Source organism: Equus przewalskii, chromosome 5 (genome assembly GCF_037783145.1).
Source record: "Equus przewalskii isolate Varuska chromosome 5, EquPr2, whole genome shotgun sequence".
NCBI classification, from domain to species: Eukaryota; Metazoa; Chordata; class Mammalia; order Perissodactyla; family Equidae; genus Equus; species Equus przewalskii.
This window is the reverse complement of record NC_091835.1, coordinates 48,836,497-48,852,818: the sequence shown is the minus strand read 5'-3', so window position 1 is coordinate 48,852,818 and position 16,322 is coordinate 48,836,497. Positions and strand designations below refer to the sequence as shown.

At 37.5% G+C, this 16,322-nt stretch overlaps 2 protein-coding genes across 2 annotated transcripts in view; one reads left to right on the top strand and one right to left on the bottom strand.

Moving 5' to 3' along the window:
* Nucleotides 1–2,742: 2,742 nt before the first annotated feature.
* GOLT1B (golgi transport 1B) lies at nucleotides 2,743–15,376 on the bottom strand. The gene is made up of 5 exons (XM_008526232.2): nucleotides 15,196–15,376; nucleotides 9,694–9,785; nucleotides 8,120–8,298; nucleotides 7,150–7,231; nucleotides 2,743–5,263 (listed from the first exon to the last, which is right to left on the bottom strand). The coding sequence occupies exons 1-5, from the start codon at nucleotides 15,218–15,220 to the stop codon at nucleotides 5,225–5,227; spliced, it is 417 nt and encodes a 138-aa protein (XP_008524454.1). The 5' UTR covers nucleotides 15,221–15,376; the 3' UTR covers nucleotides 2,743–5,224.
* The window catches only part of RECQL (RecQ like helicase), a 48,053-nt gene continuing 47,042 nt past the window's right edge, over nucleotides 15,312–16,322 (top strand). The window contains exon 1 of the mRNA XM_070620800.1: nucleotides 15,312–15,579. Within this exon, the coding sequence (XP_070476901.1) occupies nucleotides 15,312–15,579 (268 nt within the window). The remainder of the gene's footprint in view (nucleotides 15,580–16,322) is intronic.

Below are 16,322 nucleotides of genomic sequence, written 5' to 3'. Positions count from 1 at the left end.
TTTAAAAAAAATAAAAAAATAAAAGTTAGAGCAGTGCTCCTCAGGTATTAATGTGCATGTGAATCACCCGGGAATCTTGTTAAAATGCGGATTCCAGTTCAGTACAGCTGGGGTGGGGCCTGAGATTCTGCATTTCTGGTAAGCTCCCAGGGGATGCTGATGGGTGCTACTCTACTGATCCTTGAACATGTTGAGTAGCAAAGCTTTAGAGGTTATAAGCAGTGATAAAAACTAAACCTTCGAGTCTGTGACTGGGAGAGTGCCTAGCAATAGAAATACAGGGAGTGTGGGGAGAGAACGGCTAAGTTTGGTTGGGCATTTAAGTTTGAGGTGCTGATGATGTCTACCTGCAAATACCCAATCTCTCAAAAAGACATTGAGATTTGGGCACTTGATGTTCAGACTTGATAGTTATGTGCAGACAAGAAGGTTGAAGTTCGGCTAGTAAATGAGAATGGAATATAGAAAGTAGTTTGTGGGTAGAAACTTGAGAGTATTTCCTCCCTTTAAAGAGTAAGTAAAGCAAGAAGGAGGCAGAACCATTAATGTAGTGTTTCCCACTGTCTTAGAAGAGGAGAAAGAGAAAAATTAAGAACTAAAAAGTTTAACACCAGGGGCCGGCCCAATGGCCCAGTGGTTAAGTGCGCACATTCCGCTACAGTGGCCTGGGGTTCGCAGGTTCGGATCCCGGGTGCGGACATGGCACCGCTTGGCAAGCTGTGCTGTGGTAGGCGTCCCACATATAAAGTAGAGGAAGATGGGCACGGATGTTAGCTCAGGACCAGTCTTCCTCAGCAAAAAGAGGAGGATTGGCAGCAGATGTTAGCTCAGGGCTAATCTTCCTCAAAAAAAAAAAAAAAAGTTTAACACCAAAACTGGATAAAATTTTAAATTCCTTTAAATGTTACATTTTAGGATTTAATTTCAAGGGATTGTAGCAACTTCTGAAAGAGAGCAATAAAGGAAATAAAATTATGCAAGTGTTTATCTTTTAAATGAACTCATAAGTGTAGTCTAATTACTATGTTACCTAATAAACGAGTAAAATGCCTTTTTCTGCTCTCCATACCAAAAACACATAAAGGTTTTAGAAGGAGGGACAGGAAAGTGAATTGCCAGTAAAATCATGTTTTGAATTTACAATTTTAAGGAAAAATAAATGAGTGTGGTTTGTTTGTAACAGTTTAGCTAATGAATTCACAAGCAGATGTTTTACGTCAAAGCTGCCATTTTCAGCATAATATGCACAAGTGAAGAGAATGGTTTTGACATATTATCAATATTGCAGTCTTATCAAAAGTAACATGCCAGAATGCGTTTGTTCTAAAAGGGCATTGACTTTCAATAAAATGTTTTTGTTGAATTACAAAATTTTAAAATATTTACAGATCTAAACCTAGAGATGGGCCAAGAAAAGTTACTGATAAAAAAGTTAATGGATAAAACCATTGAATTTTATTCTGCTGACATGATCAGGCAGTGGGCATTGAACAAATTGGACCCTAAACCATTTTTAAAGGCATATTCAATGAAGAACATTTTGCCTGTGTCACTGACGGTATCTAAACAGTTGAGTGGGTGGCGCTCTGGCCCCATTTAAACAATAACTGTCACTATTTAAACTGTATTTTTACAAAGTCAGTGATTATGGCATTCACATAGAAAATAGCTCCTATCTTGGGATAAGATTACATGGATAATATGGTTATTATGATACTAAAATATCCAAATTACTTCTTTGATGATAGAGGATTTTGGTGTAGGATGAATGAGGTCATGGGGTTCAATCTCCTACTTTGGCTTTATTCTGTGCCAGGGTCAGTCGGCCCCATAGCCAGTTGTCTCACAAATAGGTGGAAGAAGTAATTTCCCCAAAAGGCTACCAGTTTCAGGAGGGGCTTTAGAGGCACCAAGAAGGCCTGCTATCCAAAATAAAACTCCTCATTCATCAGCTGATATCTTTCCATCTTCCTTTTACATAAGGCTTTGAACCTCAAGAATCTTTTTATGACCGAATAAATACAAACTAATGCAAAGTTCTATGAGAGGACAAAGAAAAACCAGCTGTTTTGACCTAGTGGGTCAAGAAAGATACAACAGGGGTGACCTTTAGGTCTTGAGAGCTAGTAAAGGTAAGGTCGTGCAAGTGCGTCAGCCAATGAAGGATTTGGGACATGCTACTTCTGTGTCCAACCTCCTACAGGGATACAGGTGGCAGATGGAAAGAAAAGATGCGATGACCATCTTATATAAAAGAAAATTTCACATAAGGCTAATTTTTAAAAAATGAGGTGGGATACTGTGTAATGCTAAGTTAATTTTCAGAATTTAGAATTTCATAATAAAGATCTACTTGAGCACTGTTGAGGACTAGTGTCTCCCCAGAATTCCTGTGTTGAAGCCCTAACCCTTACTATGATGATATTTGAACCTGGGGCCTTTGGGAGGTAATTAGGTTTAGATGAGGCTATGAAGATGCGGCCTCCATGGAGGGATTAGTGTCCTTCTAAGAAGAGGAAGAAAAACTGGAGCTTGCTCGTGCTCTCTCTTGACCATGTGAGGACACAGTGAGAAGGAAGTTGTCTGCAAGCCAGAAAGAGGGTCCTCACCAGTAACTGATTCTGTCAGCACCTGGATTTTGGACTTGCCAGCATCCAGAACCATGAGAAATAAACGTTGTTTAAGTCACCCAGTCTATGGGATTTTGCTACAGCAGCCCGAGCTGACTAAGACAACCACCAATGAATAGAAAAGTACCCTTTTATTGAGAGGTAAGACAAATGTATTTACAATATTCAATTGTTAGATCATATAATCTGACTGTGAGACTTTTTAAAGCAGCAGTATTCCAGGAATTACAATTTATAAGGGGAAAAGAAAAACATTCCAGATATGTTTCTGTTACAGAAAATACATTTGAACAATGCCAGAAACACTTAAGGCTAAGCAGTATTAGACCTTTTCCTCCATCTTTATAGCAATAATCAAAGTACATTTTTGTCACAAAGACAGAAGGCTAACTTGGGAAAGGAAGAAACAATACAACGTACAGAGCTTTCTGTCACAAGACTAGTGTGTTTAAAAATAGAGCCGCATCAATGGTTCTGAATAAGAAATATACAATGCTGCCAAGCAGTCCCAAACTCACATTTGAGATTGATAGTGGATTGATTGAAAACTGAAAACTGCTCGAGCCTCTCAATCTTACTAAGGACTGGGAGATTATCAAATCATTTACATGCTTCTGTCTAAGAATGCTTTCTGAAATAAGATTGTTGAAAAAGAGATCTCTGTTACAGTGCAAAGAACATTTTGATAGAAATTTATGTCTACAAAGAAGTTAAATACAGATGTTCCTTACATTAACAGATACTGTTCTTGCTCTAAAAAGGCAGAATTATCTAGCCACTATAAATAACACGGGTCAGTCAAAAATATGTATAACTGAGTCCTAGAGGGCAACTTGTACAAGTCAATCCTGAAATATGTATATATTTGACACTCTCCAAGTGAGGATATTACTTTTTTGAAGACTATTAGACACAACGCTAGGTCTTTTATTATTCAACAACTATTGAGGTAGGAGTCTCATTTTGTCAATATCATCTATTTTCACAGATTATGTCATATGTCAAATGCCAGTACCAAAGAGACAGTAATCCACAAGACTGAACCATCAGGCTATATACCAAGTCTTTCCTTCTTTAGACGAGCAAGGTTGGGAGTTCTCTGTGCATTAAGCAATTTAACTAAAAATAACAAGCTGTAACATATTTTGTAGACGTTTGTAAATAAAAATCGCTAATTTCAATTATGATTTTATGCATTAAAAAGCTTTGCAACTCTTAAAAAAAAAGTAAATAGTGCAATCATTAGTGGTAAAACAAATAGTACCATGGCTGGTGAAATGTGTTCCTACATCTACCACAAAACTGCCACCTTGGAAAACTACTAATGAAGCAACAACCACTGTTTCTTACTGCCTGTCAAGCAGCAAGAGCAGAAAAAAAACCATCATTTTTTTAGTGTCACATTTTTAAAAACTATAGCCAGTTTAATTACAGCAAAATAACTTCAGCATGTGAATTCAGATATCTTCTCCATGAATTCAAGATGAAGAATGATCCTATGAAGCAGACATCATGCATATTGATTTTTATGTTAGGAAAAAGCTGAAAATAAGGGAAGAACTCAGCTTACATGAATAGCCCTTAAAAGATAGCTGTAAGTTTAACCTTTTAACATGTTACCTCTTAAAGTAAACATTAGCAATAGTTAGTTACTTTGATTTATGTAAAGCAAAATAATAGAACTGCTAAAATTAAAAAAAAAAGAAGGAAAAAGAAAAAAAAACTCTATCATGACGTGGAAAAACCCATTTGGTTTGCATCATTTCATATCTTAAACAAAAGACTACTTAATGAAACAAGCTGCGTAACAGACTTCTTCATGGTCTAGAATGCTTTTTGTTAACTGCGTACACGTAATGAATGATAGATACTTAGGTCAGACTCCCAAGAAGTATGAGTATTTCCAGAGTGTGTTGCTGACCAAAACAAGTGCTTAGTCAGCTCTAACTGAGGAACTAAAAGCTAGTAAAGAATGACCTTTGTATCTTCCAACAGAGACTATCTAGTTTAGATTTTCATCTGGCTTTAAAATATTCAGATTCAGAAGAATCATAAGAGTTTTATTTTAACCATGTTTACAAAAAAAAAGTGATTCATACATCAAAACTGGGTTTTCCTTGGTTTTAATACATTAAAAAGCCATAATCCAATTGAACTCATGCATCACTTTCAGAGACACAGTGCAAGTGGAAATATTTTTGCCATTGCAGTGGACATTTCTAAAAAGCAAATGCCTAAGGGTGCTCCTGCACCTTCAAAATAGAAAGAAAAGAAACAGGCACCACAGTTCTCTAAGGATGGCTGTGTTTCGCACATTGTGGAAAAATAAAAAGTGCCTTCAAGAGTTTCAATATGCATTGTAACATAGATTTCATCTCCTTCAATTTGCTTGCTGACATCTCAGATCACTTGATTAGAAGCCTGTTTTCACTGCTTCTTTGTTAACTGCTGTTGGTATTTTGTAGGCTATATGTTTTAAACTTCTGTAAAGAACATTGCAAGCTATTTCATGTGATTTAATTTTGTGCTGAATAGTCTTCGAAGGATTTTATAAATAATACAATATTTTAAATGAGTCTTCAGTTCAATTGTTGTTATACCATATTGTTGCTTTCTCCAACTTTATCTACAAACTGCAAAGAGAAGAAAAACAGATAATTAAAAGAAAGCCTACAGTATTATATAACATTATATTAACATTTTAAATGTTGACTTAAAAACCCAGCTTTATAAGAAGATTTGTGGAAATTTAAGGTATGACTGACAATGACTAATTCAGTATTACTCACCACTATCCTCTGACACGTAAACGTGTATAAAAATTTTTTTCTCTAAAAGTTGTTTTTGCATGACATGTTATACATATATGTGACTTTAAGGGTGCAACACGAGAAATGCAACACAATGAATAAAAAAATTGGATAAAATGAAGTTAACACTGTTAGCTTAACAAAAAAATAAAAAATAAAAAGCTGAAATGTCAGCCATTCATGCATTAATGAACCCAATAAGATATTTCAACTGACCATTACTGTGGATCTCTTCTGGGCCTATGTAGTCTTTGAACAAACAGATTTAACTCCATTAAGTTCAATAATTAACAACAGCTATTGACTAAAAATACTTTAAATGTGTATTCTGGACTTAATACTGAAAGCGGCAATGACATTAAAAATAGATGTAATGATGCAAGCGTAAATTTATAATTACTGAATATAAGTTTTAACACACACTAACGTAAGCGGTTATTTACTTTGGTTACTCCACCCCATATATAAAGCAAGTGGGCTTTCTTCAGCATTCCAGATGGTGATGCAAACAAATATTGAAACAAAGTAATTAGTGGAGACATTAAAAGTTACATAACCCAAGCTACCATAGAAATCTAGCCATCATCTAACTCTTCTTCCATTTCACTATTCACATTTTCACTTAAGCATTTACTATAATGAAGTAATAACATAGGAAACATAATTTATGGTATTGGGTGTCATTTATGCAAATACTGAAGAATCCTTAAATTAAGGACACGAATAATGATTACAACTCTATAACTAGAAGTTTCAATAATTTGAAAGCCATTCTAAGTATAAATAACGTTTGACTACTGTATGAGTTTGGAGATTAATGCCAATGAAATCAGGACATACCCCTATAAGCCTACGTTCTAACATTTTATATTATCACAAATAGATGCCTGGCATACTGTAACTAAAGTTGCTCTGAAAGTACTCAAGGAGTCACTAGAATTTTAAGGTAAATTTAGGTGGAGAGGAAGCACAACATTCTCTCTCCAAAGATAACTTCAAATACCTAGGTTGTCTGGGCTGTGATGTTCTGACTCTAAAATTGACTTGAGGATGGAAATGAGATTAGGCTTATAGTGGTACCCATTCTTCCAGTGGGTAAGCCATCCTTTAGCTCTTTGAGAATTCAATAAATGCTATGGACTGTCTCTCCAGAAAAATCTACAGAAATCTGTAAACAATTTTAGGAAGTTGATGGCCCACCCTGGAGAAACAGATCTGACAAGACAGTTCAAATTGTGCGTGGAGCTAGGAACAGAATTTTATCATCTGACTCGCAGTATAATAGTGCTTTATTTAATTGTCTTAATGCACCGCATCTGGTGATACAGTCTAAGAAAGAAAATATTTCTAAGAAATAATGATGTCCTTTTTATATTATTACTTCTAAAATTAGAGATCATATAAAAGTTAACTGAAAAGTGTCTTGAACTCTCAAAGAGAAAGGTTGCAGAGCATATCAATCTCAGTTATATTAAAAAATAGAGAACATTAAAAATGGATACAGTGAAACAAAATTTTAGGCCTTGTAACTTTAGCAATGATTATTTTCTCTGGTATGCTTGGTAACCATGGTGTATGTGATACAACCATCATAAAAAACTTATCAGTTAATCATGTATCAATTACTCAAACTTCTAGAAGCAAAGAGCATCAAGAGTTATTTAGTTTGATGGTTTAAAAGTTCTATTTCCAAATATATGATTACTTACTGATCTAATTCCAGGTAAATTCAAGAGGGATCCAAGGACTGGCACTCTTCTAATAAAGCCAACGACCACAGGAAAGAAGCCCCTTGGAGAGGGAAAAAGAGTTGTTAGAACTTATACATTCTCTATTACCAAAATCAATCGCTAACCAGACACACAGAAAGGATCCTGTTAAAATTCTGAATGCTTTAGAGACTTCAAACTTCAGTTAACATTTCTTATCTCTCCCTGGGTTTGATCTTTTCCTTAATTACACACCTATAATATTTTGCATATACATCTGTAACAATATTACTACTATATTCTACTGGTACCTTTACAGTCTATTTCCCATATTAGAAACAAGAGATTCTCTAAAGTAGATTTGGCAATTAATTCATTTTTACATCTCCTATTGGTAATACTGTGCCTGGCAGACAGAAGACAAAGGATATATATTTCTTGAATAAATACTTAAGTCAACCTTACTTAAAGGTATTTTCTCACACTGCATACTATTGTTTATTCACTTGATAATCGTAATTTGTAAAATGCGAACTGATCAAAATCTCCCATACTGTATTTGGTATAAAATTTTCTAATATGTATATGCACTAACAAAATTGCCATCAAGTGGCAGTGACTATGCAGTATTAGATTCTATGTATTAAAATGCTGGATCTATCTATGTATATGCTTAGTTGATGAAAACAGCAAACATAAAGACAGTGCCTTAAAATGTCAATCAAATGAATTTTATTGCATTGAAAATACAAGATAATTTATACCCTTAGATAGGCAATCATCTACATTCAATAAACATTTTTATAGTTGACTGAGTTATCTAAAACTGCAATAAAAGGATTCAATGTAAACAAAAATACATTTAAGACAATTATAATCTTCTTATTCATGCTGATGCAAATATCTGGGATTTTGTAATAATTATTTAACATACTGGTTTATTGAAAGAGAAAAAATAGAATTGCCTTACCTGAACAAGAGAAAGAATCCATAAATTTCGAATATCATGCCTATCAAAGGCCAACCAATAAGGACTACAAAAACACCTCCCAGGAAAAATCCTGTAGCTTTCATTTTATGTTTTTGGAAGAAGAATCTGAATGTTCTTTCTAAACCAATTACAAAAGCCAAGCCAGCCACAAATAAAACCTAGAAGAAAAAGAAAAGGCAACATAGAAAAAGTAGGTAAACACACTGCATAAATTGGAAAAGTAAGCTCAAAGCTAAATATAATAAAAATAAGCACATCTGGCTTTTAATGTTGGCAACTGGCCAGAGAAAACGACCATGCACACCAAGAGGCAGAATCAAGGAGTGGGCTAAGCATGTTAAGGTTGTAGGTGTATTCCACTCTTCTCAGTCCTCTGCTATGTTGATTAAATGGAGAGAAAGAGAAACAAAGATGAGATGTTACCAATGGGCATCTGAATCTGCAGTGGTTTTCCCAGGTTAGCTAGATGGGGATGGCTTACTAAAGAAGATGAGTGGCACGGTAAGAGAGGGAAGCTGCCCATCAACATGTCACTCGAAAGGTACTCCTGGTTCTGAAAACTTCACCATGGGCTATAGGAGTTCCTATGGATGGAAGAAATACTGACATGGCCGAGCTGATAGTAGAAGAAACCATGCAAAACCAGGAAGAAGATTCTAGTTTATTAATTCCAGAATATCTGGTGGCAGCAGAAATAAAAATACAGCCATGTGTTCTCAAATATACATATATTTTGTATGTTTTCAGACAGCAGACAAGAAACAGTCATCTATTAAAAGCTTGCTTTTCCCCAGGATTTATTCCCAAATATTGCCTTTCTTCATTAACTTTCTCTAGGGAAGAATATTTCACACAAAAATTTACTAAGCCTAATGGTTAAGCCTTATATTCTGAGATACCAATGCCATTTATATTATTATTTATCAAAATAGCAATTTTGTTATCTTTTATATTTTCCAATTAAAAGCCCAATGGTAATATACACTTCAAAAGATATTTAATCATCATTCAGTGACTTTCTTGCCCTTGTAGAAGGATTATTATTTGTTTCTAGAACTCTTGTACAACCTCCATTCATGAACACATTCCAAACCAACAATATACATACCTTTCTTAGCAAGTCAATATTAATAGAGATATATTTTTAAAAGGTTTAAATGGTTTAAAAAAAATCTGTTTATTTTATGCTATTGAACCAAATGTGAAATTTCAGATGTTTAAAGTAAAAACATATTAGCAAATTTACCAAGACAAGGGGGCTATCAAGTCACCTATTTTGAACTATTTAGAGGCAGCCTTGATTTAATCTACTGTAAATCATGTAGCAAACACTTAACAGAGTGGTCATGGAATTAGAAAACCTCATTAAGTGTTTACCTTTTATTTAAACAGAAGGCTGACAGGTCTTATTCTGGATGGAAACAGAGAATCTAACAGGAATCTTTATATGCGTAACAGTAAATTATTTCCCCCAAATTTAATAGTAGGCAATAGTTTATTTGTAGTTAAACTTTCCTTATGAATTTAGTAAAAATATATATTGAAAAACTCACATTTCCAATAGCCAGTAGTGCTTTGTCAAAAAAGAGAATCATTCCAAAGAACAGGAAAAACACTCCAAATCCTGTTAATCCCATTCCAATTTCTGCAATATAAGTTACACGGTTAAGGGTAGAGAAAAATTAAAGTTACACTAAGATCCCTGTAAACTAAGAAAATTTTTCAGTTTTTCTTTTGGCTGACATAAGGAAATAGGTCCCCAACATTTCAGGTTAACTTTATAATGACATTTATTAAGATGGACAACAAATTAACATCAGCAAATTACCTCACAATTTAAACTATGAATGGAAATTTCTAATCCTTACATGAGACAGCATTTCTTACAAACATACCCATAAGAGAGGAAGATAAATCAGGATTCTAAGTTTGGTTATATATTTTTTCCCTCTCAAGAACCCCTCTGACACCAGACCTAAATATATGGGTTTACTTTTACTATTTATCTCCTTTCATAGTCTACAACTGTTACTTATACGCACACTATCTGTAGTTCCTTCTTTCCCCTTCTTAAAATTAATTCCTTATTTAACTCAGTGGAAATGCTACGGTAGGTCAGCACAATGTACTTCACTCTATTATACACTGCTTCTCACAGTGACAACAGGAAATACTTTGAGAATCAGGTCGCTGTCTTCTCAAGTTAATCTGCAGAAGGTTAGGCATCACTTTTAACTTCTTGATGGCTTATCATGGATTTATCTTCTAGAACTTTATCTAAACTATGAATCCAGATTTAGTCTAAGAGTCCTATAATCACCTCTCCAAAGTTTCAAAGAATACTGTCTTACTTAATATTAATATTCCGGGTTTTTACTCTTTGATTCAAAACAAAGAACTGTTGATCAAGTCCTAGATGCTGCAGCTGTTGTAGGTACCGAGTATACAGTGGTGGACAAAGTGTAGGCTTTGAAGTCTACGTTCACTCCGTATATAAAACTAATAATTTTATTGCCTTTACATTCTCTAGGACTTCTCTTTTCAGTCTGAAGAGTCTTAACTTTCTAAGGTTACAGTTGTGCTTTTCTGTTAATGCTGCAAAGCACAATCCACTAAATCACCTCCTTGATCACTTTCGCTTTGTTTTCAGGAAAGTCACCAATCCTTAGTTTACCTAGAAGCACTATCTGCATAAAACAATGAATCAGAGCAGAAACCATCGTACTTTTGGAAATACAATTTTAAATACACTATTAGTGATTTCTGATCTGTTACTTAACATTTTTGCCTCAGCTCCAGAAGGCTAAAATCTAGGTCACTGCTTCTTAAAAAAAATTTTAAGCCATATAAAATGTTCTGATGAGTTGGAAATTTATATCACATACTTTTTTCCACATCCTCCACCTCCTCAATTTACAGTTAACTACTCCTTCCATTCCAGCTACCTTTTTCTTCCAAAGTTAGTCTGAAAGAATTCAGCTGTCTATAAATATACTGCTAAGTATATTCCACAGATGCAAATTCCTGTGACAATTTGAGGCTGATACTTTCATGTTTAAATGCTTTAAGAAAATTTACCAAAATAACTGTTTAGATGTGAGACATAATTTCCTAGAGGATACTATGGACAAAAGAACAAGTAAAATTCCATTAAGTAACTATTCAGTAGCTAGGATTTAATCACTGGCCGCTGAGTTATTTGAACATGACTAATTTCTATCTTTTCACAAATTATCCTAATGATAACATAAAAATTTTGAGATATTTGCTCAACAGAAAGGAAATGATATGGAAATACACTTTATGTACTGAGAACTTACCATGAATTAGCCATTATGAGGTGGGCTACCTCGTATAACTTATCCTCCCAATACTACTCCAAGGTCGGTATCGTTACATCACTTTAGAGAGGGAGGAAACTGAGGTTTAGAGAACTGATTTAATTTGCTTAAGGTCCCACTTCTGGTTAGGCATTTGAACTCAGGTCTATTTGAAGCCAAAGATCGTGTGCCACACTGCTTCCCACAGGATTTTTTTTTCAGGTTCAATATGTTGGGTTAACGAAAGTCAAGGGCATGGGAGTATACCGAACTTCTAGAGGAGTGTCTTTAGGTGGTTCAAGTTTAATGTGATTAGTTTATTTAACATAAGTAAGTAGATGTCAGTAGAACTATTAAAAATGGACTGTGGTGAAAAAGGACAATGTCTGAATATGATTTTACGCTTAATGAAATGTTTACAAAAACTATGTTGTAATTACTTTAACAAAACTGTGAGGTTAAAAAGTAGCATGCGCCCCATGTCTCATATGGGCAACCAACTTCTCAGAGATTAGGAACTTACCCTGGATCTCAGAATCAGCAAATGTGTATGCGTCTGGGGGTGGGGAGGAAGGGTAGTGGCACTGTGGAGTCATACTAGACTTCAAATCCAGTCTTCAGACTCCACAGCTTACAGCTTTTTTTTTTTAAGATTTTATTTTTTCCTTTTTCTCCCCAAAGCCCCCTGGTACATAGTTGTATATTCTTAGTTGTGGGTCCTTCTAGTTGTGGCATGTGGGACGCTGCCCCAGCATGGCTTGATGAGCAGTGCCACGTCCATGCCCAGGATTCGAACTGAGGAACCACTGGGCCGCCTGCAGCGGAGTGCATGAACCTAACCACTTGGCCACGGGGCCAGGCCCCACAGCTTACAACTTTAACTTGGGGACAAAAACATTCCTACTGCTTCATCCAGTGGAGTCCAGCAAGACACAGTTGCCTGTATCAGCTTTGCAAAAAGTGACACTGGCATGATGTTGCCACGTATTCTGTGATCTGAATGGGCCAAACGTCTCAAACTGACCTCACTGTGCCCTTTTCTCATCTCCGGAATTCCCTTCTTCCCTATGCCAGCGCATTCATAAACCCTCTGGGTATTAAAGCCCTACACAGAGCTGCCCTCTCACCACCAGAATCATACCCAGCAAAACAGATTTATCTTCCTTTTGTGCATTAGCAAACCTTCACTCCTCCTCCCCGTGTGTGTGCGTTTTTAAAGGAAAATGTGGTAAAAGCAATCTAATAAAATGAATTTGTCTGAAATAAAAAGCTCATTGTAGCATTTTCATAAGGAAAGATACGTTCAATCCAATGGCAATCACTGTTAGCATTTTGGTATCTTGTTTACAATATTTTAAAGCAGCACTGACTTTCTTACTATGCCCTTTAAAAAACAAAAAATTTCACAATAAAGAACTCCACTGAATATCAACTGAATATCATGGTAGAAGTTTGGGCAATGTGACATAATGAAGTAAAAATTTAGAGGCAGCACAGGAACTGCCTCACTCCATCCGCCTCAATAAATTTTCCAGGTTTTTTTTTTTGGGGGGGGGGGGCGTAGAATGCTATTATAGAAAACCTTAAAACAATTATGAATGGCTATTTATTCTGATCAGTACTTGGTCACCCTCTCCCAGAATCAGAATCCCAGAATAATTCTGGCAAATCACTTGAATGACGGCCAATTCCTGCAGTGAAACACACACATAAACAGCATTTGAAATCCAAAGAGCTTTTGGTTCCCCAATCACTTTTTGTTCCAATCCACTGTCCTACCTAAAACATTTGGCAAATGAGCAGCAAAGAGTATAATTTCATCTTCCTCATCAATTTAATGAAGTGAGGAGAACGCTTCCTATTCTGCCCCTATTCCTACCCAACCCCCTTGTTCTGGCTTTTGGAAGGATGTAAATCAGGCACCTGCCCCTAGAAGAAGTCTTCAATAGATGAGAGTCTCTGGGCACTGCGTAAGTAATTCATATTTTTATCTATGTAATAATCATAGACTCAGAGAGGAGGAGTAATAATACTTTAGATAGGAAAATGATGTAGAAACTAAATCCTGCTAATCTCTTTGGACAACCTAACTTTAATTTTGAGTATCAGTCAAGAGGAACAGAGCACTGTGCATCATTAAGAAAACAGCCTCCCAATATCCTACACGATCTCTCTCTCTCAAAAAATGTATAATTCTACAGGATAAATATCTACTATTGAAACTATTTTTGCTATGGAAGAATTTCATCATTCTAAGATCCAAATAAACTTCATGTCAAGTTGTCTCAGATGCTAGTAGGGTACAGTGAAAAGAACAAAGGTTTTAAGTCAGCTGACCTGGGGTCAAGACTTGTTTCTGTCACTTTCCTTATGACCACACACTGAATTTCTTTTGAATCGCCTTTAATTTATAAAAACGATATACCCCTCTCTGCCTTGTAGGGCTCTTAGAAGAATTAAGCATAACGATTTATATGAAAGCACATGGTAAACTAAAAGAACATGCTTTTATACAATTGCTTAAGAAAAAAAAGGACTATACCTATATTTTCTCTGACCAGAAGAAGTGAGGCCAATAGATCAAAATGGGCACCCTTCCTGGGCCAGCGCAGGTGGCCCCAGGGTGCAGACCCAGTTGAACCTCAGGAAGGAAGGGAACCTGACTGGAGTGGTAGTGTGTGTGGAAGACCTTAGAAGCTCTGTGAAGTTCAAGTCACCCATGACTTGAACCCAAACCTTAAGTCTCCACTTTAAAAAAGGGTATTTTAAATGAAATTCTATTTTCATTTCAATACACTGTTTAATTCTTAAAATCTTGAAAATCCGAGTAAGTTAACCAGAAAAAGAAAACAAAGGCGTGGCAGATAAAGCAAAGTTGAGGCAAAAAGACTATCACCACCATCAAAAGAGAAGCAGCACAGGGTTGGGCAGAAATGTAAACAAAAAATTATTAAGATAGACACAAAAACAGGTAGAAAATTGGAAACGTTATATTGAAAGAAAAGGAAACAGCAATGTTAACCTGAGAGAGAAGATAGGCCTGGAGAACTCTGTGGGAGGCAGAAAGCTATGCTAAAATAATAATCCACAAAACACAGTACACCATATTAACGAAAAAAGTTGTTTAACTGAGCACAAAGCGGCTTTTTACTATTGTGGAAACGTTAACTGGCAGAAAAGTGAAGTTGTTTGAAGGTATTTTTGGAAGGCTGCTTCCAGGGGTGGCAAAAGGCGAAAATTCAAAATATTGAGGTGTAAGCATATTTTCAGAAAGAGCCTTCAAGAGGTGACATGTAAAATAGCGCCTCCCAAACAACCAGCCAGTAACTTGTACAGGACCCCAAGTATGTCACGTGCAGAAATGTCCCCTAGGATAGGGGCCCGGCATCAAACTTTCTCTTGTGGCCGTCAGCAGGACAAAGCACCAGCTCCCTGGGAGCCAGAGGCGCGACCCTGGTGCGAGACAGACGCTCCATGAAGGCTCCCCCCGCCCGGGCTCGGGCGTCTCCTGAGACCCCACTAACTCTCCGCCCAGGTCAGGTCCGCGACTGCAAGTCCAGCCCCCACGCCCTCAAGGCAGCCTTCCAGGTCCCCGCAGCCCTAGCTCAGCCTCGCAAGCCGCCGCCCCCAGCGCGGACCTTCATTCATTGCCCTGGCCGGAGAGGCGGAGGGGCGGGCGGGCGAGACCCAGGAGTGTGTGGGGCTCGAGGCGGAGGCCCCGGGGTAAGTGCTTACTCTGGGTGTCCGTTAAGGAGATCATGGTTGCAGGGGTGAAGACAGCGGCGACAGCACGTCGGGGGGCCCAGGGTGGGAAGCAACGTCGGGAGAAATGAAGCCGGGAAGCAGCCTAGATGAGAGCCGCCACGTCTTCCGGAAACACGCAGCCACCCCCACCCCAACATCAAGACCGCTTTCCATTGGTTAAACCCGCTCCCAAGATCAACCAATCACCACTAGTCTTGTTCGGTGACGCGCATGGTGGCCACACCCTTGACCAATTAGAGAAGGGTGTTACTTGCAATTGGTTGAACGGAGCGACCCGGAAGGGTGGATGCTCCCGGCTGGAGAGAAAGGAAAGCCTGGTGGCGGGAAGTTTTTATTGGAGAGCGGCTGAAGCAGGTGCGTAGCTGGGGAGATGGGGACAGTGGGGGCTTCTTTAGGGAGAGATTCTGGGGGTAACGTCTGTTAACCTCTGAAAGGGCTGATTTTTCTTTTTCCTGCCTGCGGGCGAGGCGGGTGTATCGCAGATCACTTCCTTGCACCAGTACATTGTCAGGGAGAAACGGGCGTTAAGCATCCCCGGCTCTAATGCATCTCGGGCCTTTAGGGGCACGTTCGACTGCCGACCGTTCTCTTTTTATTTCTAGCCTTTTCCATGCAGGAAGCTTGCTCGCTAAAGCTTGGTAACCACCGTTTATCGGGAAATATCCCTGGGGACGTGTAAATGTATGGGAGGGTATTAAATTGCTATTGCCTCTAAACGCAGGAGGCGGGAGAGGGGAGATGCGTGTCTGATTTAGTCCGTGGTACCTTAGTGGCATTTCCTGCAGCATCGATGACTGGCTGTGACCGCCCAAAATATTTCCTGTGAGTGCTGTCGACAGTTTAGAAGTAGCGGAAGTAAAATCAATGAATGAATCACCAAAGTAGGCGTATTGTGCACACACCAAAAAGTTCACAAAGTGGGAGCACTCAGACCAAAGCATGGAATGAGGCTCAGGGGTATATTGCTAGAAAGCACTTAATATAGTGAGAAGGTAGTGACTGTTTAGTCTTCACAGTGATTGGTTAAAATATTAGCATTTTCTTAAACGATAGAGAATTGATGAGTGGTTACCTCATATCAACCTTGGGAAACAGTG

Bases quoted from the DNA above. Each gene is read 5' to 3' on its own strand.
- GOLT1B (XM_008526232.2), bottom strand. From the start codon at position 15,220: ATGATCTCCTTAACGGACACCCAGA. The intron at 9,786-15,195 runs GTAAGCACTTAC...CTTATATTGCAG, and splicing joins CTCCTTAACGGACACCCAGA to AAATTGGAATGGGATTAACA. The intron at 8,299-9,693 runs GTGAGTTTTTCA...TTTTTCTTCTAG, and splicing joins CACTACTGGCTATTGGAAAT to GTTTTATTTGTGGCTGGCTT.